Source organism: Camelus dromedarius, chromosome 1 (genome assembly GCF_036321535.1).
Source record: "Camelus dromedarius isolate mCamDro1 chromosome 1, mCamDro1.pat, whole genome shotgun sequence".
Classification (NCBI taxonomy): domain Eukaryota; kingdom Metazoa; phylum Chordata; class Mammalia; order Artiodactyla; family Camelidae; genus Camelus; species Camelus dromedarius.
Genome location: NC_087436.1, coordinates 118797042 through 118810813, shown reverse-complemented (window position 1 = coordinate 118810813; position 13772 = coordinate 118797042). Strand labels below are relative to the sequence as shown.

The window sequence follows — 13772 nt, the reverse complement described above, 5'->3', positions numbered from 1 at the left end:
GTAATCTTTAAGGGGCAGCTGTTGATAGCCCTGCTTCACAGGAAAGGATCAGGAAGCTCTGGGAGGCTGTATTGTCAGGGTTCTTCAGAGAGAAACAGAACCAGTAGGAGAGAGATGGGGGGGCATGGTTTCCAACACGTTGGTCACATGGTGATGGAGGTTGACGAATCTGAAATCTGCAGGGCCCACAGGCTGGAAATTCTAGTGAAAGCTGATCTCTCAGTCCAGAGGCAGAATTCCTTCCTCGTTGCGGGGACCTCAGTCTCTTCTCTTAAGGCCTTCACCTGACTGGGTGAGGCCCACCCACGTTTATGGAGGGTGACCTACTTTACTCAAGATCTAGTTTCAGTGTTAATAACATCCTTAAAAATACCTTCACAGCAACATCCAGATTGTTGTTTGGCCGAACGACCTGGCACCAGGGCCCTGACCAGTCGACACGGAACATTAACCACCTCGAGGTTAAGTAATTTGCCGAGGGAAATGCACTCATCAGCACTGATTCAGAATCCTACAAGATCCCATCCTTCTGACTTCAAATCACTGTCAGCATTAACCCAGAAAGTCAGGACAGTGTTGCCTCCTCAGAAGAGGATGCCAGGAGCTTTTAGTTCTTCCCCAGGGAAACCATGTTAAATATTTGAAGTTCTGGCTTCCTGGCACTCCGTCCCTCAGGAAAGGAGTCCAGTTCCAGCACGCAGGTGAGATGGGCCGACCCATCACCCAAGGACTGACCACCAGCCCTTGTTTTATTTCTGTGAGTGTTTGACGTCAGGAGACATTGATCTTATGTCTTTGGCCAGTTTTATTTGCTTCTTTCCCCGCTGTTGTAAGTAAGGATTTGTCAGCCCAGGTGACACTGTAAAACTCCTCACCTAGAATTAATTTCACCAGGTTGGTGTGCTGTAGATGGTGTGGTCTGTTGCCACTTTCCACGGAAGCAGCTTGTTCGTGAGAAACAGATTTGTTTCAGTTCTTTGGAGATTGGTGTCATTTAGAAAATGAATGGACTGCAAGGGGCGCCTGTGGAAAGTGTGTAATTGTGTGATATTTTTAATGAAAAGATCGAATAAAGCATTTTGGAGTGTTTGAGGAAACACTCTCTTGGCATATTTTACAAATAATGTTTTAAGTTGTTTGCTGATTAGATGAATCCATTCAAGTGGGGTTGGCAGCCTGCATCTGCAGGACACCAACTCTGGGGCCAGGCACCTAGGGGCAAGCCAGGCTCTGCCCCTTGGCAGCCCCTCGGCAGCCCCTCACCCTAGGCAGGTCACCAGAGCATCTCTGAGTGTCAGGGGCATTGCAGTAAAACAGTACCTCCCTCCCTGGGGCTGAGAGGTTCAGGTGAAGGATGAACCGGAGCCCCCAACCCAGGCAGGGTAGCCACTCAACAACGATGCACCTCCACTCCTGGTCCTCTCTGCCTCCACCTGCTCCGTCTCCTCTAACTCCAGAGTCCAAGGCATGGGCACTGGAAACGATGATGGTGGTGACCACTATGGTGATGGTGATGATGGTGGTGATGATGATGGTGATAATGGTGATTTAGTTTAGAAATTGTTTTGCTTTGGTGAGAGAGCTGATTTCTGCAGGGCATATTTTGCAACTGATAAATCGTCCTTCCTCATAAATCTCCAAGTGAGAAGGGATGTTGAAGTCTGACTCTCCTCTCCAACACCTTCAGATGTTTTTCCACTGCTGAGAGATCTCAACAGAATAGTAGGAAAGAGGCTGGGTGGGGCTGATGGAGGTGGCGCGAGGGGGAATTGGAGTGTGGGGACCCGGGGAGGGTCTCAGGGGTCTGTCACACACGAAGGGGCATGGGAGGCGGCAGCGGACATGGCCGGCTCCCCCAGCCCTGACCCTGACCTTGAGCCTGACGGACTCCCTCCCCCGCTCTGGCTGCAGGTGGGTAAGCTGCGCGAGCGGCTGCAGGAGGCCAAGCTGGAGCGGGAGCAGGAGCAGAGGCGGCACACGGCCTACATCTCGGAGCTCAAGGCCAAGCTGCACGAGGAGAAGACCAAGGAGCTGCAGGCGCTGCGCGAGGTGCTCATCCGCCAGCACGAGCAGGAGGCGGCGCGCACGGCCAAGATCAAGGAGGGCGAGCTGCAGCGGCTGCAGGCCACGCTGAACGTGCTTCGCGACGGCGCGGCCGACAAGGTCAAGACGGCGCTGCTGGCCGAGGCGCGCGAAGAGGCGCGCAGGGCCTTCGACGGCGAGCGCCTGCGGCTGCAGCAGGAGATCCTGGAGCTCAAGGCGGCGCGCAAGCAGGCGGAGGAGGCGCTCAGCAACTGCATGCAGGCGGACAAGACCAAGGCCGCCGACCTGCGCGCCGCCTACCAGGCGCACCAGGACGAGGTGCACCGCATCAAGCGCGAGTGCGAGCGCGACATCCGCAGGCTGGTATGTGCGCGGCACCCCTGCCCGGTCCCCGCAGGGACCCTGTCCTTCCGCACACGCGCATCGCACCCAGCCCCCCGCACACATGCGCCCAGTCCCTCCTGCACGCCTGCATCCTGTCTCTCTGCTACGCATGCGCCAGTCCTCTCCACCAGCACGTGCTCCGTCCTCCTGGCTTGGAGTAGTAAAAGCCGAGTTTCGGGCACCCACTGTGCTCCGGTCATGGTTCTAGGCCCTGGGGTTCCAACCAAGTCCCTGCTATCCTGGGTGCGGAATGGAGGCTTTGACAGGTCTCTCCTGCCTGTGGGAGACACCGAAAGAGATTTAACCACTGGAGGCAGAAGCACCAGGTGTCCTTTTGAAGTCCCTGTCCAGCTGTACAGCTCCAGACTGGTCGCCAGGCAGTGACAGGGCATCAGTTCCCGTCTTAACAGTGCAATACCAAGAATGGCAGAAGAGATATGCTGATTTCATATTTCTAATTTATAGAAGATCTAAGCATATCCCAATGCTGACTTCTCAGAAGCAGTCTCCCGCCCCTTTTTGGCTTGTGTGTGTGGAGGCCCTGCTATCCCATGAAAGGAAGAGAAGGCTTTGGAGAAGGTCTCTCCTGGGTGTGAATACAGGTTCCCTCACTTGTTAGCTGTGTGACCCCAATCAAGTTGCTTACTGTCTCTGAGCCTCAGGTGCCTCATCTACAAAATGGGGGTAATCACGTATCTCCAGCGTCACGAGGATTGAGTTAACTAGAGCATCTAAGATCAGCTCATAGTGTCTGTAATGGCAGACCTGGAGAACATGTTCCTGTGTTACAGGAAATATACATTTAAGGTAAATAAAATGAGGGAAAAACAAATATTTGTACAAGAGATTGACTGAGCTTAATTTAAAATGTACCAAGGATTTGGTGTCTGTTTCCATTTCAGTACCAAACAGCAGTAGTCCCCGGCCAGGTGTTCTCAGTGCGTGTGGCCCACGTGGGGGAACAGAGCGAAAAGAATAAGCGTCCGTTTGTCCCGTTGTCCTCCCATTTGATAAACGGCCCTGCTCAGACAGGCCTCTTGGCAGCATGCTCAGAAGGTAGCCTGCATTTCATTTCTTTGTCAGCTGGATTGGATTAGAAATGCAAGAAGGCTTCCAGGCTTCCGCTCACACATTTAACATGCCTCTTGAAGAAACAACCAAGAGGAAGAAGCAGTTATGGTCAATGTGGGGTGGTTGGACTCATTCCTTAGACCAGTTACGATTAGGTCTGGGAGGACTACCCCCACCCCCATACACAGGGGCTTAAAATCTGGAAGTTATTCTTCTTCCATGTGCAAAGTCTGGAAAGGGCTCCACAGAGTAGAGCAGGCCACACACGCCTCTCAGCTTTCCCTTCAGAGGGGACTCTGGGATGTGGTCCTCATGGCCCCTCATTCCATGGGGTGCCAGCCATCACACCTTCATCCCAAGTTGGCAGTAGGAGGGCAGATGAAGGAGGGTGTGGTCTTCATTTTAAAAAATGCTTTTCTTTTTGGAGGTTCTGAACCCTTCCACTTCCACCTCATTGGCCGGAAGTTACTCGCTCGGCCTCACCCAGCTGCAAGGGGCGCTGGGAACTGCAGTGCTCCTCCTGAGTGCACAGCAGCTCCTGATACCTCCCGGTGTGGCGCTCTGCTGGGTTCCTAGGGCTGCCGTGACAGATCGCCACAAACTCCATGGCTTAAAACAACAGGAATTTGTTCTCTCACTGTTCTGGAGTCTGGAAGCCTGAAATCAAGGTGTCAGCAGGGCTGTGCCCCTCTGGAGCCTCCAGGGAATGCTCCTTTCTTGCCTCTTCCAGCTTCGGGTGGTTGCTGGGAGTCCTTGGCATCCCTCGGCTTAGCGCTGCATCACTCCTGCCTCTGCCTCCATGTGGCCTGCTCCTCCTCACGTTTCTGTGTCTTGTCCCCTTCCTATAAGGACACCAGTTGGTGCATCTAGGGCCCACCCCAATGTGGAATGACCTCATCTTAACTTCCATCTTAGTTACATCTTTGAAGACCCTATTTCTAATAGGATCACATTCTGCTTTTCCGAGTAGACGTGAAATTTGGGGGGAACACCATTCACCCAACTACAGGTATCAGGGAGAACAGGGAGACTGGATCGTGGGGTCGCAGCTTGTTTTCATTCTTTGATTCCCCCAAACTTCGCAGTGAAGCAGAGCTCACAAAATTACTCATGAATTGGTGGGTTTGTTGGCAGCTGGCTAAGCTGAGGTTTTCACTGAGACAAGTGTCCTGATCGATGTGACTGCTGAGAAGTGATTAGATTCCATGCCTGTGAGGGAGAGCATGGCGAGGGCTTTGGAGAGGCTGACCTGAGTCTGAATCGTGGTTCTGCTGCTGACTAGGCTGTGGGCATATTCACCTCTCTGGGTCTCAGGCTTACCTATAAAATGGGGTAAATAATGTCTACATGGAGGGTCTTTTGAAGACTGAGAGAGAACGTGTCTCTTAGTATGTACGTAGTCCTGAGCTCACACTAGCATGTAAGAAGTGATCGCCATCATCCCCAACTCTGCATCATCTGTTAGAATTTTATGGGCACAAGTGATAGAAATTCTGCCTTCAACCGGCTTGAATCGTGAGTCTATCGGCTCTCATAACTGAAGTAGCGGGACTACCTTCCGACACAGCTCCGGTGGCACTAATGACATCTCCTGGCCCCGGGTTTCTCAGGCTCTTCTCTGCCCCTGCTGTGTCATTCTTGGGCTCTGGGCTCTCAGCACGCTGGTGGGATGCCACTGCTGTGCCGGGCCCAATATCCTCACAGGAAACAGCTCAGAGAAAGTGAGAGAAGCTCTTTCTTAGCTCCTAAGGAGAAATAGGAGGGTCCTAGCAACACCCACTTCAGGCTGTTGGCTCTGATTGGGTATCCATCCCTGAAACAATGACTATTAGGGGGTGGAGCCATTGGGTGGTATGAGCCAATTAGGGCCTGCCCTGGGAATTTAAAGTGGTTTCAGCCCCACCCCTCTCCTGAACCACATGGTGAGACTGGGAGTGTGGGAGAAGGGGAGACATATGCAAGGAGGCAACCCAGGAATGTCCAGTACACTCAGGTGATGGGGTTTGGGGAAGCTCCGGAGGCTCGGTGTCAGAGGTTCAGGCTTCATCAGGGTCCTGAGGTCCTGAGGGCAGGGGGCAGATGGCTAAGACCCCAGCCTGGGAGTCAGATCAAAGTTGACAAATGGTGAGAGTGCTTGCTGTGAGCTCCAAGAGCTGACAGGTATCCTCACCCCTGGAACCTCAGGACTCTGGCCCAGGAAGTGTAGCAACCTAGAGAATGTTGGCTCCAGAACCTATTCTGCTTTGTGCTTCCGTTCCTGGGCGCCATCTCCACTAGCGAGACTGCTTTCCAGGAACGTTTCCCATGTGATGAGGTGGAAGCCCTCTGCTCATTTAGTGGGATAAGTGGGGACTTGATGCTCATCTAGGCTGAGAATTTGGATCTCCAGACGTGTCTTGCTTGTGACGCTGCTGCTTTTTGTGGGAGGAGTTAGTGCACTGTGGTGGCAGGGGCTGTGCTTCGGGGCTCCAGTGCAAAGCCCGGAGTGTGCAGCCGGGATGCTGAGGGGACAGACTGGAACCCTACCTGTTAACTTGGAGCACCCCTAACTGGTACCACTGATTCCTCTTGCTTTGCTTTTTTCTCGTAGCACTAATGCTCTGATCTCTGCCAGTGTTGACTTATTTATTACGTTTTCTGCTACTTCCCCTCTAGAATGGAAGCTCTGAGGGCAGGGACACTGATCTGTTTCTCTCACCAGTGTTTCACAGCACCTGTTGATGGTGCTCAATTCAGTCTATTTGTTGAGTTAATGAAAGCATGTATAAGTGGTTTAAATTAATGAACTCCTTTCACATAGTTCTTATTACTTCTGGATTGAAATCTGCAGTGGCAACAATGTTTTCCAGATCATTAAGGATTCTTCCCTACAGTGGGGAGATGCTCCCACCCATTCAGAGCGGGTTTAGCCGAAGCAGGGAGCTGTGGTGAACCGCCACCAGGGGGAGCAGTGGACACGTTCTGCAGCTGCTGAAGGAAGCTCACCCTTGGCGGGAGCTCCAGGACACTATCATGGGGAGAGGTTGGGGGTGCAGAGAGAAGGGGAGCATCCTTTTTTCTTCCAAAGAAAGGCAACTCAAAGAGCTTGTCAGAACGGTGGGACTTTGTTGAAAACCTCAGTCTGGAGTTTGGGGGTACCCTTTTCCTCCTTCCATAATCTGTTATATTTTATCAGTTTTTCATGGTCTGCTGTTTAAATAAGATAGCCTTCTGTTAGCCAGCAGCTAAAGTTGATTAATGGTGCCAACTAACATTGATTGTGTGTATCAGTTTCCTGGGGCTGCCTCGACAAATGACCATACACTCAGTGGCTTAAAACAACAGAAATTTTTTCTCTCATAGTTCCGGACACTGGAGGTTCAAAATCAAGATGTTGGTAGGGCCATGCCCCACTGAATACTCTCAGGGAGGATCCTTCCTTGTCTTCCAGCTTCTGGGGGCTCCAAGCTTTCCTGGGCTTGTGGCCACATCCCTCCCATCTCTGCCTCCTCCTTCTGTGGCCTCTCCTGTGTTCCTCCTCTTCTTCTGACTGTGTTAAAACATTGAGGATAGGTTAACTGGTTAGAGCCAACTAAGTCGAAGATGGCAGAAGACTTGACTTCCAGGAGACCTTGAGCTTCACTGCAGGCTCACTGTAATACATTAGCTGCTAAATGGCCCTCCCACAGCCACCATGACGGTTCTGAGGCTGGCCATAAAAAGTGAAGAGTGGGCAGTTGCCCAATTCTGGGACATCTTCCTTTCCCCAAAATAGCTGGAATAATTCTCCCACTTGTTAGCATATGAAGCCACCAAGTGCATAAAAATGAACAACCCCAAATCCCAGGGCCTCTCACCTCTCGCCTCTCTGGCCTTCTAAGATGGCCCGCTCTGTGTCTGCTGAGTGTGCACCTCCCTGAATAAGTCTGCCTTCACTCTACTCTGGCTCACTCTTGAATTCGTTCCCACGGGAAGCCAAGGACCCTCACTTGGCAGGGCACATCCCTCCTCTCATTTTCCTGCAACTTTCTCCCCGGGTATCTGTGTCCCTTCTCCCCTTATAAGGACGCCAGTCGTTAGGCCCAACCTATTCCAGTGTAACCTCATCTTAACTAATTATATCTGCCAAGACCCAAGTTCCAAATGAGATCAGAGTCTCAGGTTGTAGGAAGGACATGGATTTGGGGGTGCAGGGCACCCCAGTACAGCACCCTTCCTCTGACAGTTTCCCAGCTATTGGCTTTGCATCCAGAAACAATTGAAGTGGACAGCCAGCTACTAAAGCTTCCTCTTCCATAAGCTTCTTTTGTTTGGTTTCCTCTAGGGACTGTGGGGTGAGTCTGGGCTGGGGTGCACTGGGGCTCACGCTGAGGCTCGTGAGAGGACCAGGGGCCTTGGAGGCCCCAGCAGAGATGTCAGGCAACCAGTGGGTTCTCTGTGGGTGCCTGAGAGATGTCAGGGCCAGGGGAGGAGGCTGGAGCGTCAGCTGCACATGGTAGAGTTAGTGTCATGGGTGAGGACGCGGCCGCCTGGGGCAAGGACACAGACTGGGAAGAGGGCCAAGCCTTGGAAACTACGAATTTGAATGGCGACCAGGGCGAGGCAAGTCTGTAAAGAAGATGGAAACTGAGAAGTCCCGTGGAGGGCAAGAGGGAGTGGGCAACAGGATCAGATGCTGGTGAGGAGGAGAGAGGACAGAAAGGTGTCCAGTGGGTTTGAGGGCCAGGAGAGCGCTGGAGACCTTAGCAAGAGCTGTTCGCTGGCAGGGTGAGGAGGCGGCCAGTTAGGCGTGAGAGACAAGAGAATGACCAACTCTAAGGAAACTGAGAGCTGCAGGGGCAGGGGCAGTGGTGGCTGGAGGGGCCTGGGGGGTCAGGATTTGACTTTATTTCATTAAGGTGGAAAAGACCCAAGCATAGGTCAGTTTTGATGGTAAGTATCTGGTTGACCATAGAAGTAGTTGGACCCACAGCTCTGTGCTCCTCTGTTCAGGAGCGGTGACGGGGAGCAGGGCCTGGGCTGTGCACTGTGGCCACTCTGTGTCCCGAGGCACTGAGTGTGGCTGCCCCGGGTCCATGGAGCTGCTGAACCTTTCCCCGGGCCTGAGGCCAGCGACGGGGAGCTTCCCCTGGTCAACGAGCCCCGACGACTGGCTGCTGATTCTTTCCCTTTGCAGATGGATGAGATCAAGGGGAAAGATCGTGTGATTCTGGCCTTGGAGAAGGAACTTGGCGTGCAGACTGGGCAGACCCAGAAGCTGCTTCTTCAGAAAGAGGCTTTGGATGAGCAGTTGGTTCAGGTCAGAGAGGCTGAGCGGTACCACAGTAGTCCAAAGAGAGAGCTCCCGCCTGGCATCGGGGACATGGCCGAGCTCATGGGCGTCCAGGTGAGGGGCTCGTGCAGGCGCTGGGGCCTCAGAGCCTACCACCCACCCGTCCTTCCTTCTACTGGTCATTCTTCCAGTCAGCTGCCCACTCTCTGTTCTCCCTCCTTCCCTCCCTCCCATCCGCCTGTCCATCCTTCCTTCCCTCCCTGACCCCTTCCTCCCCACATGTGCTTACATTCACTATGTGCCAGGCCCAGTGCTAGGCACGGGAGTACAGAGGTGAGGGTCGGGCTACTTTCGCCTCCTGTGGTCTTAGGGCTCAGCTGAAAACAACGACATGAAGACAGGAGTGCGGAGTATCGAGGAGGAGCACAGCCAGGGGCCCAGTCCGGACAGGGCGTGACCTAAAGGCCCCGCCCGTGAGGGGGAGCCAGGCCAGCAGCGGGGCATCTGGGCCACGCTTGGTACTTAGCAGAGGAGGCCCAAGCTGCATTCATTCATTCATTCATTCACTAGATGGTTAAGTGTCTGTCTCCAGGAAGGTCCCCAGAGACATGCAGATGTTAGGGAGCCACTGGAGGGTTTGAGACCTCATCGCCTTTGAGATGAAGCCTTTCCACCTGTTGCTTGACACGGGGGAGCCCCAGCGCGGCGTCCGGTCCCTCTAACAAGGAGCCCACCTTTGTCCTGAGAGTTTTCTGAGAAGGGTCCGTGGAGCGCTTTGACTCAGTTAAGCTTTAAAGTGCACTTACATTTTGATTCTTTTTTAGGATCAACATATGGACGAGCGAGATGTGCGCCGATTTCAGCTGAAAATTGCTGAGCTGAATTCGGTGATACGGAAGCTGGAAGACAGAAATACCCTGTTGGCAGACGAGAGGAACGAACTGGTAACCAGCCCCCAGAGACAGATGGTGCCTGTGGGGTGCAGGGAGGTGGCCCCGGGGCCACAAGCCACACCTTAAACAGGGAGTTCACGCAGAGGCCTTTCCTCGCCTTTCCTTCTAATTTCTCTCTGATTAAAAACCGAACACACGCTCGTTGAAGAAGCCTGTTGTTTCTGCAGGGATTTATCCCGAGCAAGCAATCAGGGAAGCTCAGTGAGGGGTTTGAAGAGCTTGTTCATTGCAGTGATGATTAGTAGCAACCGAAACCAGACCAGAACGCAGCGGAGCCCCAGTTGTTCAATACTCAGTATTGGTCACAGTCATTGTGGGACATTTATGCAGTGAGCTGCATGCAGTCGTTAAGAATCATGTTATAGGTCATATTTAATTGCCATAGACATTTGTGCACCATAAATTAAATGATAAAAACTGTTTACAGAACAAAAATACGTTGTAATTATCCTGGATACTGGAAGTTTTTTTAGGTGGTGTGATTATAGATAATCTTAATTTTTTCTTATCTTTTTACTTTCCTTTGCAAAAAATCTTCTAATTTTAAAAATAACTTGCACTTCCAGTTAAAAAAAATAAAGCAAAAATAGCAATTTATTGAATATGTTTAAATTTGCTGGGTAAACAGCTAGACTAATTTTTATGTAGTGGTAGTACATAAACTTCTCGACAAATACCTCATAATATTTCTCTTTATTCTAAATTTTATTATGAAAGTAAGTATCTATATATTTGAAAACATGGGAGATGAAGTGTTAAGAATGTCACCGCTTCACAATTTTAGCAGCATCAGAATAAATTCATTTCCTTCCAGTATTTTCAAAGACATATTTTTATATAGCCTTCATCAGACTGAACATCTAATATTATGTCTCCACTTTTCACTTAAATTTTCATGAGCTTAAAAAAAATCCCTTATGGGAGGCAAAATAGTTTACTAAGTGGATTAGAAAAAAATACGGTTTGCTGGAAACAATTCAGACCTTGTGAAGTGTTTAAAGTGAGAACGGAAAAGTTTGCCAGCACTTGGATCTTAAAATCACGAGGTAACTACTGTTAGCAGTTTGAGGTGGTTCTTACGTGGTTTTAATGCTTCTGCAAACATTTCGACACCCACTGAGGGATCTTTTTTGTCGTTTCGCGGTTACAAGCGGGCTGTTTTCCCTACGTATGGCTGTTCTGCAACCTGCTTTTCCCGCGTGGGTGATCAGCGGCGGCGCTCCCCACCAGTGCCTGAAGACGCCCCTTGGTCTTTTGAACAGCTGCGTTGCGCTCTGCTGTGTGGACCAACCCTGGTTTATTTACCTGTTCCTCTGCTGCTGAATAGTTAGGCCGTTTCAGGTTTCTTTGCTGTTAGAAACAAGGCCACGCAGAAGACGCATTTCTGTCTTTACTCACCTGAACCTTTATGTCTGTGGGGTGTGTTTCTAGAGCTAGAATGTTCAAGTCCAGGCACGTTTTACATTTTCATGGCTGCCGTCAGTGTTGGATCTTAACTTGCACAGCCTGGTGACCAAAAGCTGGGCTCTGCCGTCGGTCCCTTGTGTTCGACTCTTGGTTCTGGCACTTTCTGCTTGACCTTGCACACGTCACCTCACCTCCTAGTGGTCAGGTTCTTTGTCTACGAAGTGAAAAGGGAATGCGGATGGGCCCCCTCCTCGGGTCGTGGTGAGAGTTAGACGAGCGAAGATGCCTGAAAGGGCTTAAGTAACATCGTTTTGGACTCCTGGCGGGTGCTCGATGTGTGCAGCGGTTCTTGTGGTTGTCTTGATACTGATGAATCTTCAAGTCGTTTCTAATTTTCATCCGTTAAAATAACCCTGCAAAGAATATCACTCTGCATTTAGTTCTGAGGCTCAGCAGGGAGCCTGCATTTGGAAGCCAGGCATCCGTGGCTCTTTTGGGTTTGTGCACCACCCAGGAAATGTGGTCCCAGCGGTGGCAGCTCCAGTCTCGAAAGAGGCCAGGCAGGATCTCCACTGGCCTCCGCGGTTGACATCAGCCACCCGTCGAGTCTTAAAGCTGCCCCGCCCTCTGTCTGTCTGAGCACAGCTGAAACGCTCCCGAGAGACGGAGGTCCAGCTGAAGCCCCTGGTGGAGAAGAACAAGCGAATGAACAAGAAGAATGAGGACCTGCTGCACAGCATCCAGAGGATGGAGGAGAAGATCAAAAACCTTACGAGGGAGAACGTGGAGATGGTAAGTCCCTGGCCCCGGAATCCTTGCCTCTGCCTGGGGTTCTCCATCCCTGACCTTCGCCCTCCTCGTTCTCTGGGGCCACCTCCCACCTGCCTCCCTGGGCAGCCGGGTAAGCAGTCTCGGTGTTCCCCCGTCCCTCGTGCCCTCCGTTCTTCAGAGTTCACAGCACCGTGGGCATCCATGCTTGATGGAGAGCGCCAGGTCATCGGACAATGGGTCTGTGCCCCTGCTCTGCCATCTACACCCCAGGGTCCTGAGGCTCAGCCTTCATTCTCTCCAAGCCTCAGCTTTCTCATCTGTGAAATGGGAATGAAAATATCAGTTCTATGGGGTTATGGAAAGGAGGGAGTGATGTCATAGAAAGTTCTCCCAGAAAACCCATCTCACTGGGGAGGCTCGGGATGTGAAAGCCATTAGGACCTTACTCTAAGTGCTTTGCGTAAGGGCCTTTTATTTGCTCCAAAAAGAATAATTGGTCTTTGTGGCCAGGATGGTGTCTTGTAGTTGATGGTTTAAGGAATGCTCTGAGGTTCATTGTCCAAGGCGGTGTCAGTCATGCGCATTTGACAGCTGAGAAGACTGAGGCTCTGGGAGACAGGACGCCCTCCTCCCTGTCTCCTGACAGGTCCAGGTGTTAGTGTGTGTCATTGCCCTGTGTGCTGCGCTCTCCTCCCCGAGCGTCCAAGCTGTCCAGGCTTGGTGCAGACCTCCACCTCTCCCCTAGAATGCCTGCCCAGCCCTTCCCATCAGCAGTGCGTACAGTCAACCGTACCTCGGGCCTGTCTGGTCTACAGCTATCTGCTCCTCCAGTGTGGGGACAGGTGGCCGCCATCCCTACCTCCATCCTTCCAACTCGTATCCCCAAGCCCATGCTCGTGCCCGGATGTGCATGATGGGTCCTGGACAAGCGTTGCGGGTGAGCAGCCCTGCAGTGCCCTCTCCCTTGGCTGCAGAAGGAGAAGCTGTCAGCCCAGGCGTCCCTGAAGCGGCACACTTCCTTGAACGACCTCAGCCTGACGAGGGACGAGCAGGAGATCGAGTTCCTGCGGCTGCAAGTGCTGGAGCAGCAGCACGTCATTGACGACCTCTCACTGGTGCGTCTGTGCGGGTGACGGCCCTCCAGGGGGCGCCACGCGACACCGGGCTGCAGGGCGATGCTGCAGAAGGGGGCGGGTCTCATGGAGCTCCTCCTGGTGATGGGCACCGCGCTGCTTTATTCTGCCAGAAAGCGGCTTCCACATCGTTTACTGCTGTGACATCACTGGTACCTGGGAGCAGTTTCCATGGCTACTCTTTTTCTCAAATCCTATCCCTAGTTTGCTGCCATTAAGAAGCAGCATCATCGCTTCTCGGCCTTTTGGCTAAGAGCAAGTGTAGTACTGTTCTTACCCATTTAATGTCTGATATGTCCTCTATCCGAGGACAGTATATTAAACAGATGTTTGGAGCAGAGAGTTGGAGTAGGCGCTGGCTCCACCCACTCCACGCATCAACCTGGTATTGCAGTACGTCCAGGAACGGTGCACCCCCTCTAGGGGAATGATACTGATGCATTAAAGTAGATGTGTGTTTAAAAAAATAGAAGCAGCAGTTTTAAGAAAGTCTTCTGACCTGTACAGAGTGAGCATGATCTTTCCCCCAAAAGTCTAATTTTTTTTAGCTTAGTAGTTACAGACTGTGAACTCGAATACCTGAACCTTATAATCAGACCAGATTTTGAAGGACTTGCTGAGACTGTGTGTGTGCGTGTGTTTGTGTGTGTGAAGATTAAGGGAGGTATGAGTATATTTTAAGTAGGTGGAGGGTTACATCCAGAGAATTCTGCAGCTCTCTGTGGAATGAGCTTAGGCACCTGTAAGGGAGCATCTGTA

General features: G+C 51.8%; 1 protein-coding gene and 1 non-coding gene across 3 annotated transcripts in view; both read left to right on the top strand.

Moving 5' to 3' along the window:
* JAKMIP1 (janus kinase and microtubule interacting protein 1) overlaps positions 1–13772 on the top strand; it is a 125824-nt gene that overhangs the window by 74366 nt on the left and 37686 nt on the right. For both annotated transcript variants that reach the window (XM_064488211.1, XM_031437641.2), the window contains exons 3-7: positions 1912–2406; positions 8654–8863; positions 9574–9693; positions 11755–11901; positions 12855–12995. In XM_064488211.1, coding sequence (XP_064344281.1) covers positions 1912–2406; positions 8654–8863; positions 9574–9693; positions 11755–11901; positions 12855–12995 — 1113 coding nt within the window. The remainder of the gene's footprint in view (positions 1–1911; positions 2407–8653; positions 8864–9573; positions 9694–11754; positions 11902–12854; positions 12996–13772) is intronic.
* LOC116149093 (U2 spliceosomal RNA) lies at positions 13243–13432 on the top strand. Its single transcript, XR_004132703.1, has one exon. It is a non-coding gene; the product is annotated as a U2 spliceosomal RNA (small nuclear RNA).